The sequence below is a fragment of the Scyliorhinus torazame genome, chromosome 4, assembly GCF_047496885.1.
Source record: "Scyliorhinus torazame isolate Kashiwa2021f chromosome 4, sScyTor2.1, whole genome shotgun sequence".
In the NCBI taxonomy this organism is placed as follows: Eukaryota; Metazoa; Chordata; class Chondrichthyes; order Carcharhiniformes; family Scyliorhinidae; genus Scyliorhinus; species Scyliorhinus torazame.
This window is the reverse complement of record NC_092710.1, coordinates 277,617,093-277,633,136: the sequence shown is the minus strand read 5'-3', so window position 1 is coordinate 277,633,136 and position 16,044 is coordinate 277,617,093. Positions and strand designations below refer to the sequence as shown.

At 46.0% G+C, this 16,044-nt stretch overlaps 1 protein-coding gene across 1 annotated transcript in view; it reads right to left on the bottom strand.

Moving 5' to 3' along the window:
* The window catches only part of LOC140410966 (uncharacterized), a 57,802-nt gene that overhangs the window by 26,934 nt on the left and 14,824 nt on the right, over window positions 1-16,044 (bottom strand). Inside the window, exons 2-3 of the mRNA XM_072499828.1 lie at window positions 14,328-14,418; window positions 12,981-13,171 (exon numbers count right to left, since the gene is read on the bottom strand). Of these exons, the coding sequence (XP_072355929.1) occupies window positions 12,981-13,105 (125 nt within the window). The 5' untranslated portion in view covers window positions 13,106-13,171; window positions 14,328-14,418. The remainder of the gene's footprint in view (window positions 1-12,980; window positions 13,172-14,327; window positions 14,419-16,044) is intronic.

The following is a 16,044-nucleotide window of genomic DNA, read 5'->3' as shown; positions in this document are numbered from 1 at the left end:
GCTCCTAGTTAAAGACAGGGCTGCAAGGTGCAGACCTGGAAATGAGAAATCAGACATCCAATGTAATCCTAAGGTTAGTGACACCTTAATACAGCCTGTGAATCAGTGGTATCCTGTTGACGTGGCTGGGAACCTGACAGATCCTGTGGAAGCTTGCACGCACATGGTAATCCAGGGCAGAGGAATACCAAAAGGGGAGGTTGAAATTATGGATATGGCTCCTTGGTGAAGGTATCTGAGAGAAAGCCTTGTGTGAGAAGATTCCAAAGTGTGTCCATCGAGAGTGGAGTTTGGAAACCCTTGCGTGCAAGTCAGAGTTCCATGGAGACCAGTTGGCTCACAGTATGACTAGCATCTGGGGGGATTTGATGAGAAATCCACAGATGCTATACTGGGTGGCATCGGTCACTTGGTTTCAGAGTGTGGTGTGTCTGACCACAGGTCACCTGTTGGTTTAAATGGATTGTGCACTTACTGAAAACATAGAGTATAAAATAACGTTATAACAAGGCGTTGCGCCAACTGAGGCGAGCAAGGGGTGCAGTTTACGAGCATGGAGATAAGTATGTTAGTGGGTCAGCCTCTGAGGGAGGCGGTGGTAAGGGAAATTGTTCAGGTGAGGGACAGGGCAGGGAAGTTGGTGGTGGCTCCGGATCTGATTAACAAGGTCTTTGAGAAATTCTATGAGAGGTTGTACAGGTCAGAGCCACCTGGGGGAGACCGGGAGATGCAGGAATTTCTAGATGGGCTGGAGTACCCGATGTTAGGGAGGGGGACAGGGCTACATTAGAGGGGGCGATAGTGGAGCAGGAGATAAAGGATGCGATTGGGAGGATGCAGTCAGGGAAGGTGGCATGGCCGGATAGGTTTCCGGTGGAATATTAAAAAAAATTCAAGGATAAGCAGGTACCGCTGATGGTGGGGATGTTTGAAGAGGCGATAGGGAAGGGGCTGTTACAATTTTGGGTCAGGCATCGATGTCCCTTTTGCTTAAAAAAGGTAAGCACCCGACGGAGTGTGGGTCATATAGGCCCATAACACTTCTGAAAGTATTGGCGAAGGTACTGGCAGGTAGGCTGGAGGAGTGCCTCCTGAAGGCGATAGGTGACGATCAGAAGGGGTTCGTGAGAGGGAGGCATCTCTTTTCGAACGATAGAAGGGTATTAAACGTCATTATGGCACTGACGGAGGGGAAGGAAACAGAGGTGGTTGTGGCATTGGGCGCTGAGAAGGCGTTTGACCGGGTAGAATGGGGGTACTTGATGGCAGTTCTAGAGCGGTTTGGGATTGGACCAAGATTTGTGAACTGGGTAAAGCTACTATATAAGGAGCCGAAGGCGAGTGTCCGCACAAACAACATCAGCTTGAGATACTTTTCTCTCCACCGTGGGACGAGGCAGGGATGTCCTATGTCCCCCCTGCTGTTTGCACTCGCGATTAAGCAGTTGGCCATCGCATTAAGAAGTTCAGAGGTATGGAATGGGATAGTGCGGGGGGGGGGGGGAACGGACGGACAGAGCATAGGGTGTTGTTATATGCCGATGACTTGTTATATGTGTCAGAACCGAGTGTGTCAATAGGGGGAATATTGGAGCCTGCTTCAGGTGTTTGGGTCTTTCTCGGGGTTCAAATTAAATCGAGTCAAGAGTGAGTATTTTGTGGTGTCTCGGCCGGGGGTGGGGGCCATTCCGTAGGGCAGGGACTCACTTTAGATACCTGGGGTTGCAGGTTGCCTGGGAGTGGGGGAGGGGGGGCTCCGCAGGTATAACATTTATAGTTTGGTGGGGAGGGTGAAAGCTGATCTGGCAAGATGGGATGGTCTCCCTGGATAACAGCGAACATTAGTTTGGGGGGGGGGGCGTTGGTAGGGTTGGGGGGAGGAGGGCGGTGTGTGATAATGGCGACTATGGGTGATTCCTGATTCCTTTTTGTCATTTGTTTATGTGAACATGCGGGCTAATGTTTGGGGTTTAGTGGGAGGATGGGATCGTTGTTATTGATATGGGGATTGACATTATATTAGTTACTGATTATTGTTTATTGGTGGTGGGTGCAAATTTGGGAGAAAATGTGAAAAAGGAAAATAAAAATATTTTAAAAAAAGATAACGGTGTAACTTGTGTTATTCTTGCAAATTTGTATACAAAAGACCATAAGATATAGGATCAGAATTAGGCCACTCGGCCCATTGAGTCTGCTCCGCCATTCAATCATGGCTGATATTTTCTCATCCCCATTCTCCTGCCTTCTCCCCATAACTCCTGATCCCCTTTTCAATCAAGAACCAATCTATCTCTGTCTTAAAGACACTCAGTATTTGGCCTCCACAGCCGTCTGCGGCAAAGTGTTCCACAGATTCACCACCCTCTGGCTGAAGAAATTCCTCCTCATCTCTGTTGTAAAGGATCATCCCTTTAGTCTGAGATTGTGTCCTCTGGTTCCAGTTTTACCTACAAGTGGAAACATCCTCTCCATGTCTACTATATCCTGGCCTCGCAGTAATAATAATAATTGCTTATTGTCACAAGTAGGCTTCAATGAAGTTACTGTGAAAAGCTCCTAGTCGCCACATTCCGGCGCCTGATCTGGAGGCTGGTACGAGAATTGAACCGTGCTGCTGGCATTGTTCTGCATTACAAGCCAGCTGTTTAGCCCACTGTTAGTGTAAAGGTATAGCAGGGATGAGGGGGAATGTATTATAGTTAATCTTTTCTTGTTTGCGACCGACCTTCACTCCCTTTCTTCTGGGGTGCCGACAGCGTTTTTTCGGAGCGGCATAGTGGTTAGCACTGCTGCCTCACAGCTCCAGGGATCCAGGTTCAATTCCTGCCTCGGGTGTGAAGTTTGCACTTTCTCGCAGACTCATGTCTGCATGGGTTTCCTCCGGGTACTCCGGTTTCCTCCCACAGTCCAAAGTTGTGCAGATTAGGTGGATTAGCCATGATAAATTGCCCCTCAGCTATTTGCCAACATTACAAATCTGGAAGTCTTGTTTTGCAATGTTAACCCAAAGAATAATCCATTACCACAGTACACACAATCATTCAGATTGTTCTAATTGTGGGATGATTGTTCTGATGTTGCATATTGTTTGCTGTTTGACATGGAAGTGTTTCTTAAGTCAATATAAAAACAGACTTTGGGTTAGTTGATCAGACCAAGACTGGTAAATTGCAGGCTAAGGTTGATTTTCCGTGGATGAAAAGGGGCCGCACTTGGAGTGTGGAAGATGAGGTGCGTTGGGGTGGAATGCACTATCTTGAGAGGGGAGGGGAGTGAAGGAGGAAGAGGAGGAGGAAGAGAGAGAAAGAAAGATACTGTGGGGCCCAGGGAGAGAGACTGCAGGGTTCAGGGAGTGAGAGAGACTCTGTAGGGTGCAGGGAGAGAGAGACCGACTGCGGGATCTAGAGAGAGGGAAAGGCGCTGTGGGGCCTAGGAAGAGGGAGAGACTGCGGGGCCCGGGCAAAGAGAGACTGTGGGGCCAGGGAGAGAGAAAGAGAGAGAGAAAGAGAGAGAGACTGTGGGCCCAGGGGGAGAGAGAAAGAGAGAGAGATAGTGTGGTGCCCGGGGATGAAAGGAAGGGTCCAGGGAGAAAGAGAGGCTGTGGGGCCCAAGGCAAAAGAGAGACTTATTTTGTTATCTTACTGTAGTGTGTTTGGTAGCACTACTGTATGTAACAGGTTTATTGAGTAACAGAATTTAACAACTGCGTGAGTTCTTACTTTAAGATCAATACCAGTAGAAAGGTTACAACGTTTATATACAGTAGCTATGTCTGGCCACACTAGTAGCCCTGAGCTAGATCTATGCTCCTGCTCTTGTCACAGTCTAATCACCAGAGAGCCGCTTGTGTCTGCTTTTATACCCGCCAGTGCTGCCCCCATGTCATCTTTCAATTTCCCATTAACCCCTTATGTACATACCCATGTAAAAATCACTTCATTCCCCCTTTTTTTCTTTTTTACATAGTTTCAGTGTTGTTTCTAGAATTGAACAAACATAGTTGGTGTCGTGTGCAAATCAATGATTGCATCAGTCCAATGTTCACAGGTTCAGACGGTTGTGTGTGCGTCTGATTCGAGTTGATCTCCTAAGTGTAATGGAAACACTGAGGTTTTAATGTCCGTCTGTTCACCGGCTGATGGTGTCACGTGTTGAGTGAGTGCTGTAGATTTAATGTCGGAAAGACAGGTTCAGGAAGTGGAACCTTTAGCAGGTCTCGTCGATTGCGTCTGAACAACACACCGCCGTCAGACTTCACAATGTATGATCGTGGTGCTGCTTGTCGTAGCACTGTTGCCGTGTTGGACCATCCTCCACCTGGGTGCTGCAGTCGAACCATGTCATTGACCGCTAATGGTTGCAGCGATTTTGCATGCCGGTCATAGTGCTGCTTTTGTTTGTGACGTTGGTGTTGTATCTTGTCAAGCACTTGTGAGTGATCAGGATTGCTGAAGTGTAACGCTGGTAGCATTGTTCTCACATCACGATTGAAGACCATTTGAGCTGGTGATAGCCCTGAGCTCAACGGTGATGATATGTATGATAATAGAGCCAAGTGTATGTCGGAATTCGAGTCAGTGGCCTTGCTTATGAGTTGTTTGATAATGTGTACACCTTTCTCTACTTTGCCGTTGGATTGGGGAAAGTGTGGACTTGATGTCATGTGTTTAAAGTTGTATTTCTTGGAGAATTCCGTCCACTCCCAGCTCGCAAAGCAAGGACTATTATCGGACATGACTGTTAATGGAATACCATGCCTCGAGAATGTTTCCTTGCAGGCTTTGATAACTGATGAGGACGTGAGATCCGGGAGTTTCATTACTTCCGGAAAGTTGGAGTAATAGTCAACGATGAGAACATAGTCTTGACCCATGGAGTGAAACAAGTCTATGCCAACTTTCTTCCACGGTGACGTAGCCATCTCATGCTGCTGGAGTGGCTCCTTGCATTGTGCGGTTGATGTTTTTGACACGTCTCACATGTGAGTATCATGTTTGTAATGTCCTCATTTATCCCAGGCCAGTACACGGATTGCCTTGCTCTTCTTTTGCATTTTTCGATTCCGAGATGTCCCTCATGAATCCTGCGGAGTATGTCTGACCTGAGCGTTAGTGGAATGACGATTCTGTCATTTCTCAATATTTATCCATCCACTACTGACAGTTCAGTTTTGATGTTTTGGAACTGCGGGCACCGTCCTTTTGGCCAGGCATGCTGAAGGTTGTGCACGACCTGGAGCAAGGTCGCATCTTCTCATGTCGCCAGACGAATTTGCTGCAGCTTCTCGTCAGATGCCGGGAGAGTCTCTCTGCACACTGGGCTTGAGCTTCTACATCGTCAATGGACGCAGGAGGTGAGCTGTCAGTGTCAATGGCTCGGGACAGTGTGTCAGCTGTGATGAGGTCCTTTCCAGGAGTGTAGACCAGTGTGAAGTCATACCTCCTCAGCTTCATCATCATGCGTTGTAGGCGCAGCGTCATATCATTGAGATTTTTTTCAATTATGTTGACCAGCGGTCTATGATCAGTCTCAACTAGGAACGTGGGAAGGCCGTACACAGTGGTGAAATTTTGTTATACCTGTGATCAGCCCCAGGCACTCCTTTTCTGCCTGTACATACCTGCACTCTGTGGCGGTCATCGCTCTGGACGCATATGCAACTGGGACCCAGTCCAACTGGTCATCCTGTTGGAGGAGTACCGCACCAATTCCATGGTGACTGGCATCAAGGAGATCTTTGTGGGTTTTGTTGGGTCGAAGAATGTCAGAGTTGGAGCTGCCATCAATTGGTGCTTTAGATCCACCCACTCTTCTTGGTGGCGTGGAGTCCAGTCAAACTCTGTGTCCTTCCTTATCACGTTTCGTAATGCTGACGTCCTTGTTGATATGTTTGGTATAAACTTGACTAGGAAGTTGATGAATCCAAGAAACCGGAGCACAGCTTTCTTGTCTCTTGGCTGCTGCATGTTCTGGATTGCCGCGATCTTTTCATTATCTGGCCTCAACCCTTGCGCTGATATGGTGTCACCAAAGAAGGTCAGAGATGAGTGTGCGAAGGTGCACTTGGATTGGTTGAGTTTCAACCCAAATTGGTGAATTTGTTTGAAGACTTGTCTTAATCGAGCAATGTGGTCTTCTTCTGTCGTTGACCATATGATGATGTCATCGACATATACTCTTGACCCCTTCAATGCCCTCCGTCATCTGCTCCATGACTCTGTGAAAGATTTTGGATGCGGAGAGGATCCCGAAAGGCTTGCGATTATAGCAGTATCATCCAAACGGCGTATTGAACGTACACAACAGTCTGCTGGAATCGTCGAGCTGCATCTGTCAGAAGCCTTGGGAAGCATCAAGTTTGGTGAAGATGCGAGCGTTTGCCATTTCACATGTTATCTCCTCTCGCTTGGGAATGGGGTAGTGTTCCCTGCGAATGTTTTTGTTCAGATCTTTGGGATCTAAACAGATTCTGAGGTCACCTGATAGCTTCTTGACAAACACCAGCAAGCTGACACAGTCAGTCGGCTGTGTGACCTTTGATATTATGCCTTGAGATTGTAGGCATAGGAGCTCTGATTTTAGCCTGTCCCGCAAGGGAGCTGGTACCTTCCTAGGTGGATGAATGACAGGTTTTGCATCTTCCTTGAGCAGGATTTTGTACTTGTAAGGTAACGTACCCATGCCATGAAAGATGTTGGGATACTCGCTGAGCAGCAGTTGGATGCCATCGTCTAGTCGTGATGAGTCATTTGTGTGCATGAATATTCTCTGGACCAGTCGCAAGTCCTTGCAGGCTTGAGCACCTAACAGTGATGTCTTTTTGTCGTCCACGATCTTGAAGCGTAGTCCTTTCGTGACCCTCTTATCGACTACTTGTAGATGATATGATCTTCTTGAGGTGATCTGGTTGTCATTGTAGTCTGTTAACTTGCATGCAGCAGGTATCATCTCGTGTGTCCCTGGGATGGATGCGAGACCTTTGCTTGTCATCAAGTTTGCGGACGCTCCAGTGTCAAACTTGAACGTAATTGGGAAGTTGTTCACTTGCACCGTGGCGTTCCATTCACTTTTGGAGTCAATGGCATTAACGTATTGAGGATTTGTGGTCGGCGCTTGAAGTTCCTCTGCCGAACCTATTATTCCGAGGAAGTATGTGTTCTCCCGGGAGTGGAAATCTTCGTGGTCGGAACAATTTTCTTTGGGTGTTTGGTTTTCAATTGGATCCACTGTGCGAACCTTGAAGTTTGCATGTTTCTGTGTTGGAGAGTGATATTTCGCTGTTGACTTACACTGGGAGGCGAAATGATTCAGTTTGGAACACTTTAAACATATTTTCCCTTGTGCAGGACATTTCCCTTTTAAGTGGGCGTTGCCACAGCGGTAGCACGTCATAACGTTCGTGATATCATGCGTAGGAAGCAATTGCGCATATCGCTCCTCTGGCTGAGTTCGGTATTTTGCGTAGTGCGCATGCACAGCTTCGTGTGCATGAGCAGAACAGGATCTCGCCGGGTCGCGACTCTCTTGACTGTGCACATGCGCGTACATATTTGAATTGGAGCTGGCGGCCGGAAGAAGATGCCAGTGAGGAGAGGACACCATTTTGACTTCTTCCACCTCGTGGAGGAATTTCTCCCCGTTTTTTTTCTGAAGAAACTCAAGGTACTGCTGTGTCTTTTGTTCTTGCGCTGTGCACTTTGCTATGGTGGTTTTTAGAGTTAAATCATTTTGTTGCATTAGGGATTCCCTTCAGTGTTCATCGGAGAGTCCATAGATTAATTGATCTCTGATGATGGAATCTGTTAAATCAGCATAGTTACAGCTTTGTGCTATTAATCTGTGATCTGTGACAAAATGACAGATTGATTCGCCGTTTTTTTGGAACCTGCTGCATAGGTTAAATCTTTCCCAGATTTCATTAGACTGTGTTTAACAGTGTTCTTCAAATTTTGCGAGTATGACTTGAAATTTAGTTTTGTCTTCATTTTCAACGTAAGTGAAAGAGTTATAAATGTCTATAGCTTGCTGGCCTGCCCTTGCTAGTAGCAACGCAATCTTTCTCTCATCGGAGGCCGTGTTTAAGTCAGTAGCTGCCATATATATTTGCAACTGTTGTTTAAACATTGTCTAGTTACTATTTAAGTTACCGGTAGTTTTCAGCTGCTGTGGAGTTTGCACGTGTTCCACCATGTTGGCTGGTTGTCTATGATCCAAATGCTGCGAAGTCTTCCACAGTCGAGCGGTCAGTACTTTAATTTCTGTTCTTTTTCTTTCTTTTCTCTAACCTAATCTAGCTAGTATTGTTTGTTTAAAGCCAGCCTGGTACCATCTTTTGTTATCTTACTGTAGTGTGTTTGGTAGCACGACTGTATGTAACATGCGTTACTCAATCCAGTTGCTGCAGAGGCTTTCTGCATCTTGATGAAGAAGGCTCGAAGTCGTCCAGAGGTATTGAAAGGTTTATTGAGTAACAGAATTTAAAAACTGCGTGAGTTCTTACTTTACGATCAATACCAGTAGAAAGGTTACAACGTTTATATACAGTAGCTATGTCTGACCACACTAGTAGCCCTGAGCTAGATCTATGCTCCTGCTCTCGTCACAGTCTAATCACCAAGAGAGGCTTCCGTCTGCTTTTATACCCGCCAGTGCTGCCCCCTAGTGATCTTTAAATTTCCCATTAACCCCTTATGTACATACCCATGTAAATATCACTACAAGACTGTGGGGCCCAGGGAAAAAGAGACTGTGGGGCCCGGGGAGAGAGAGAGAGACTGTGGGGCCCGGGGAGAGAGAGACTGTGGGGCCCGGGGAGAGAGAGACTGTGGGACCCGGGGAGAGAGACTGTGGGGCCCGGGGAGAGAGAGAGACTGGGGTCCGGGGAGAGAGAGAGACTGTGGGGCCCGGGGAGAGAGAGAGACTGTGGGGCCCGGGGAGAGAGAGAGACTGTGGGGCCCGGGGAGAGTAGAGCACAGGGTGGTGGTGCTGTGGGGCCTGGGGAGCGTTAGAGGCTGTTGAGCCCGGGGAGGTGGGGGGTGAGAAGACAAAGTGCCTGGATAGCGAATGAAGTGACCCCCCACAAAGGAGAGGGTGTTGACAGTGTGTGACAAAGAGAGCGAGCAAAAGAGCGAGTGATCGAGAGTGCCTGGTTTATTCCCTGTCAGAGGATTCTGTCACCCTCATACCGACGTACTCACATAAAACTCTCAGCCACTTTCACAATGGGTGATGGTGAGTGAGACCATCATGAGACTGGGAGTGAGCACAGCACACAATAACACACTGCACTCTAATGGTCATTTTTATAATTCCTCTTTAAATGATCAATTTGTTGCTTTGACTTTACTGTTTTGCTCAGAAAGTTTTTGTTTCAAACATGATATTTTGTTCACGTTTCTGAAATCTGCTCATTGGCCCCCCCGAATGAGAATAAAATGGAAATATGGCCCCCCACAAAAAAGGGTTGGACAAGCCTGAGAGAGAGGAACACATTTCAGGCAAATTACAGAGGTGCAAAAACTATAAAGTCATGATACTGGGGGGGGCTTGAATATGTTTGTCACATAGCGTTGGTGGGTCATTGGCATCATTTGGCTTCTACTCCGGCTTTCTTCAAGTCTCCCTCAGCCCACGTCGCAATATTATCCACCCATCCGGGTTTCCTTCTTCCACTTCTGTTTTTACTCTCAGATTCTCCTTCAATTGCTGCCAGGACAAGGCTTTTAGGTCTGTACTTTAATGAATTGCTCTTGGTACGTTAATTATTCTAATATATACTTGCATGCAAAGGTCAGAGGTGGAGAAGAGTTTCCAAAGTATGTTCAGGAGAGTTTTCTAGATCAGTGTGTTTCTAACCCAACAAGGAAGGAGGTACTGCTGGATCTGTTCCTAGGGAACGAGGAGGGTCAAAGTGGATCAAGTGTCTGGGGAAATACTTTGCGGACAGTGATGATTGTGTCATTAGGTTTAAGTTAGCCATGGGAAAGAGCAATGGACAAGCCGGAGTAATAATAATTAACTGTTGGGAGTGCCTACATCAGTGGGGTGAGAAAAGATCTGACCCAGGTGAATTGGGATCAAAGATTGGTAGGTAACATCTGATGGAACATTGGATTGCCTTTAAAGTGATGGTTCAGGTACAGTCGAGGTACATTCTCACAAGAGGAGGATAGGACAAGCAAAGTCTGATCTCTCTGGATGATGCAAGAAATAGAGGGTGCAATGGAACGGAAAAGTTTCTAAGTGTCATTTGTGGCGGGTTTTGCTGGACGTTTCCCGCCGGCTCATTCCCACCGGTATCTAACCACATTCACGTCACTTTCTTGGTCCCTGGGGAGTTTCTCACCGGCTTAGCCCACGCTAAGAATTATTTTCAACACTGGGGAGCTGAACTCACTGGCCAGACCAGCTCCACAGATATCGGGCCGCCATTTTGAAAGAGTGCCCCCATCTCTAAGTGAGCTTGTGGGACCCCACACCCCCACCGATGGGCAATGTCATCCCCCACACATACTACACAACCCCCTCCCCATCAAGTGATGACACCTCCTATGGGGCCCCTCCTCTTCAGCACCCCCTGCCCCTTTCCAGGACACCCAACCTTCAACCCCCCACTCAACCTCCCAGAGGCCCCTTCTTACCTGCCCTGGAACCCACCCGCCCACACACCCCCACCCCACCCTTCATAACCCTCCTCCAACCTTCTTTCATTGGCATTGCCCCCCTCAAGCCTTGACCTGTGGCAGTGCCACTCTACCACCACCACCCTGGCAGTGCTTCTGCCAGCTTTGCAGTGTCACCAGGACACCATGGCAGTGCCACAACGGCAGTGCTAAGGTGCTAGCCTGGCAGTGTCCTGGTGCCCATGTTCCAGGAGGAGGGCTAAGGAGCCACCCTATACTGTCCCTGACCACCCAAGGGCCTCCAATGGCCTGGGGCCCGGGTGCTGTTCCGTTTGGTCCACGTTTGTGTGGATCAGTACTGAATGGCACCCGGCTGCAGCCTCCCTGGGGAGGCCGGTAGATCCTGGATGAGCTCACTCAAGTAGGTTTTAAACCTACTTAAGTGAATGCGGCTTGGCTACACCCATTTTGGGCAAAATCCTGATCGTGCTGCCTTGCGAGGTCCGGGTAGATCTCGCGAGGCATATTGGCTGCCGGGAAGCCTGCAGGAGGCTTCACCTGGCATGTACCTGCCGTGCTGCTCTCCCGGTCGAGTGTGAGAGGACTGTAGATCGCACCCAGAGAGTTAAATGAAACATAAAAAGGATTACTAGTCACAATTTTCCAATCCTCCTTTGATACAGGGGTGGCGCCAGAGGATTGGAGAATTGCAAATGTTACATCCGTGTTCAGAAAAGGGTAAAAATAGAGACTTGGAATGCAAAAGCCAGGAAGTTATGATAAGCCTGTAATAAAACTCTGCTTCAACCTCCACTGAAGTACAGAATCAGGTTTTGGGCACCAGACTTTAGGATGGATGTGAAGGCACAGAAAATATTATTTCTGACAGCAGCTCCTGATTTACCCTGTTGGATCGCTATGTGATGAGGATCTTGCTGTTATTAATATGCCCAAATCTGGGCTTTGGGCCACTGTGTTCAATTCTGGGCACCGTATTTCAGGAATGATCCTTAGAGAGGGTGAAGAGGAAATTCACTAGAATGTGACCAGGGATGAGGGATTTCAATTATGTGATGGCACTGAATTATAATAATGAAAATAACAATCTTTATTATTGTCACAGGTAGGCTTACACTGTAATGAAGATACGATGAAAATTCTCTAATCGCCAAACTCCGGCGCCTGCTCGGGTACACTGAGGGAGAATTCAGAATGCCCAAATTCCCTGACAGTACGTCTTTCGGGACTTGTGGGAGTAAACCGGAGCACCCGGAGGAAACCCATGCAGACACAGGGAGAACATGCACTCCGCATAGACAGTGACCCAATCAAACCTGGGACCCTGGCACTGTGAAGCCACAGTGCTAACCACTGTGCTACCATGCCGCCCTAAGCTGGAGTTGTTTTGCTTAAAGCAGAGAAGGTTAAGATATTTGGTAAGGATGTTCAAAATCATGAATGGTTTCAATAGAATAAATAAGGATAAATCATTTCCAGTGATAGGAGGTAACCAGAGAACACACATGTAATGTGATTGGTGAAAGAAGAAACACAGCAAGTTCTTGTGATCTGGGATGCATTGCCTGAAAGTGTGGAGATAGCGGATTGAATTGTTATGTTTAACAGAAAATTGGATAAATACTTTAAAAATATTGTTTTTTCCACAGGGATATGGTGGTGGAGGGGAGGGGGGGGGCGGTGGAGGGGAAAGCTGGGTAGTGAGAGTAATTGGCAAACTCGATCAAAGAGCCGGGCATGCTTGATGGGTCGAATGGCCCTCCTTATCTGTGCTGCCTCATTCTATGTGAATGAGTTAAAAAGCACAGACAGTATTGAACATGTTTAGTCTATTGTATCACAGTAGTAAATGCTGCTTCTGATCACTTACTTTGTTGTTAACAGTCAGAAAACAAACGATGGACCACATGTGATGAAATTATAAGATTATGGATAGGCAATATGACTATAGCCAGGATTCCCCAAATAAAGTCCAACAGTATACTGCATTATATTGTGCTTTTCTGCTGTATATTGGGTAGATCAAGTCATTTAAGAACCATTTAATCCTGAGTTCTGATGATCACTGCAACAGTGAATAGCAGTGACAAAGTGAAAACCTACCAGCAGAAACTTCGATCGAAAATACATTTTGGAAGCTATAAAAGGCGCCTGGAGTTTATCCCACATTCCGACACGGGCACAGGGAGTAGGCACGCTGCCTTTTCATCTTGCTGTGCTTAACTTGGGAGTGCCTGACGCTGGTGACACAAAGTCCATGAGGTGAGGAGTTCCCTTTCCCAGCAATGGCACATTGTTAAAAATACCAACAGATGTGTAAAAAACATGTAATAGTACCTTCTTGATGCCTGATTGCGTTGGGTAGAATCACTGCCAGACCACCGAGATAAAAAATACTGTACAGGAAGTGCAGATATTAATAAACCAATCTGAAAAACAGCAGCTGCAGTTAGCTGAGGCATCCCAGTTGTCACCACCCTCTCCTTTCACTAACAATTGGAGGACTCGAAGATAACCAACTTGCACTGCTGTCAATTGAAAGCACAAGAATATTAAATACATGGCAATTTTATTTTAAAAATTACGTAATGTACAGGAAACCGCACATTCCAAGTTTGACACTATTAAAGCAACTGAATCGACTCAGCCACAAAATACATGGTATTGGACTCCCACGTATTTTATATTCAGTCAGATGTTCATTTTGTTAAACTTAATTTTGCATGGCAATCTACCAGGTGTTCTAATTATGCAAAAGACTCACAAGTGTTGTGAATGTGAACAAAATAAATAAATGTTAAAAAAAAGATGTAATAAAATGAGGAGCATTATATTAAAATGCTACATAGCATATTGACAAAGTGTGTTGTGATTGTTCCCTCTCCCACCCCAGGTCTTTGAATGTGACTGGCAATCCATGAATTTTAACATTCCCAATGTTAAGGCACTGATACGTGATAGCAACATAGAGATCAATACAATTCATAGAATTTACAGTGCAGAAGGAGGCCATTCGGCCCATCGAGTCTGCACCGGCCCTTGGAAAGAGTACCCTACCCAAGGTCAACACCTCCACCCTATCCCTGTGACACAGTTACCCCACCTAACACTAAGTGCAATTTTGGACACTACGTACAATTTATCATGGCCAATCCACCTAACCTGCACATCTTTGGACTGTGGGAGGAAACCGGAGCACCCGGAGGAAACCCACGCACACACGAGGAGAACGTGCAGACTCCGCACAGACAGTAACCCAAGTCGGGAATCGAACCTGGGACCCTGGAGCTGTGAAGCAATTGTGCTGACCACAATGCTACCGTGCTGCCCTTTAATTGTGTGCAGCAGTCATTAGAAACAGTTTAGTTATATGTTGGCAACAAATAACTTTACTCCAGTGCACTCCACCCAATGTCAATTCTCTTTTGAATGCAGCAGGATACATTTCCAGGAGTGTTGGTAGTCCTGCACAATCTATACATACCACATAAGTAAACCTAAGGCATTGCTGACAAATTCACTATAACAATGACTTTCATTTACAAGGTGGCCTTAATGTAGAAAAGGGACTTCCTAGAGTTCAATATGGTTCATGCCTATCTCCAAATCTCTCTGTTTTCTAGCACTTTGGAGAATGCATGAAACTTTGCACCCATATACCAGTTCAGCTAAATAAAAACTTGCCTAACTCAGTGCTGCTAGATATTGTTGTCCTCTTGATCTTGATGTCTCAGAACGGAGCTATTTGCACACTGACACATCAGGAGAGCATTATCTTAAAAATAAAAATTGATTAAAGCAAGAAATAAGAATGGCGCATTTGAACATTTTATTTCCATTAGACCATAAGACATAGGGGCAGAATTAGGCCACTCAGCCCATCGAGACAGCTCCGCCATTCAATCAATGGCTGACATTTTTCTCATCCTTCTCCCCATAACCCCTGATCCCCTTATCATGAACCTATCTATCTCTGTCTTAAAGGCACTCAGCGATTTGGCCTCCACAGCCTTCTGCGGCAAAAAGAGTTCCACAGATTCAACACCCTCTGGCTGAAGAAATTCCTCCTCATCACTGTATTAAAGGATCGTCCCTTTAGTCTGAGATTGTGTCCTCTGGTTCTAGTTGTTCCTACAAGTGGAAGCATCCTCTCCACGTCCACTCTATCCAGGCCTCGCAGTACCCTGTAAGTTTCAATAAGATCCCCCCTCATCCTTCTAAACTCTAACGAGTACAGACCCAGTTCTCAACTGTCAAAAAACACATCATAGTAAATTAAGTCATTTTGAAGTCTATAACACCTACCGTCATTTCAAAGAGACCAGAGTCTTGCCATTTAATGGGTCTCGCATTGTTTTGCATTAAAATCAGGTGTTAAGTATTTCGGGCAGCTTCTCAGAGTGGTTTGACGTGGAGTGACATCAGGCTCTGGTGTTTCTGTTTATTGTGTACAAGAGTTTGCATTTGGGTCTGGTGGAAATGCTACCTAAATTTGCATACTGTAGCAATATATTTATTCTCCATTTACAGAAAAGAAGGAAGTGTAAATAATTTACAGAAAGAAAACAAGTGGCACATAGTGATAAGTTGGTGGAAATTGTAAAAAAAAAAGGACACAATTTCAATGTCCATAAATGTGAGGGAGTATGAGAAATAAAAATGGGAATGAAACTTTGTATAAAGGAAAGCTGGGCGAGATGAAAGAGTCAGAAATTCTGGTTCACAGGCGAATAAGTTGCACCAAGTGGTATTAAAAAGAATGAATGGATATTGGGTTTAAAATAATCAATCCAGGTACCATAATCAATGAGAACTTTAAAATGGGCAGGGGGAAATGTCTGTTCCATGCTGGGGTACAAGCTTTAAAATAGTGTTTCAATTGTGGTTCATGTTAGTCCTAGGATCTCTCTTTGTAGTTTGCAACAATTCAGCAATTTTTAAAGTTAAAATGTAAATCATAGAATCTCTACAGTGCAGAATGAGGCTATTCAGCCCATCAAGTCTGCACCAACCCTCTGAAAGAGCACCCCACCCCACCCTATCACAGCAACCCACTAGGAACAGCTTCTTCTCCACAGCCACTAGACTCCTCAACGACTCTCCCTCGGACTGATCTGTTCGCTGTAAGATTCACAACGCCCTATGCTGCTCTTGTTCATGTATTGTTTGTTTGGCCCTTGTTCCGCACTGTAACCAATCACTATTTGTTGATGTACCATTTGTCGATGTACTCTGTTGATTATTCTTTTGTCTACTATGTACGTATTGTGTATGTTCCCTTGGCTGCAGAAAAATACTTTTCATTGTACTTCGGTACATGTGACAATAAATATCAATCAATCAATCACCCAGCCTACACATCTTTGGACACTAAGAGGCAATTAAGCATGGCCAATTCATC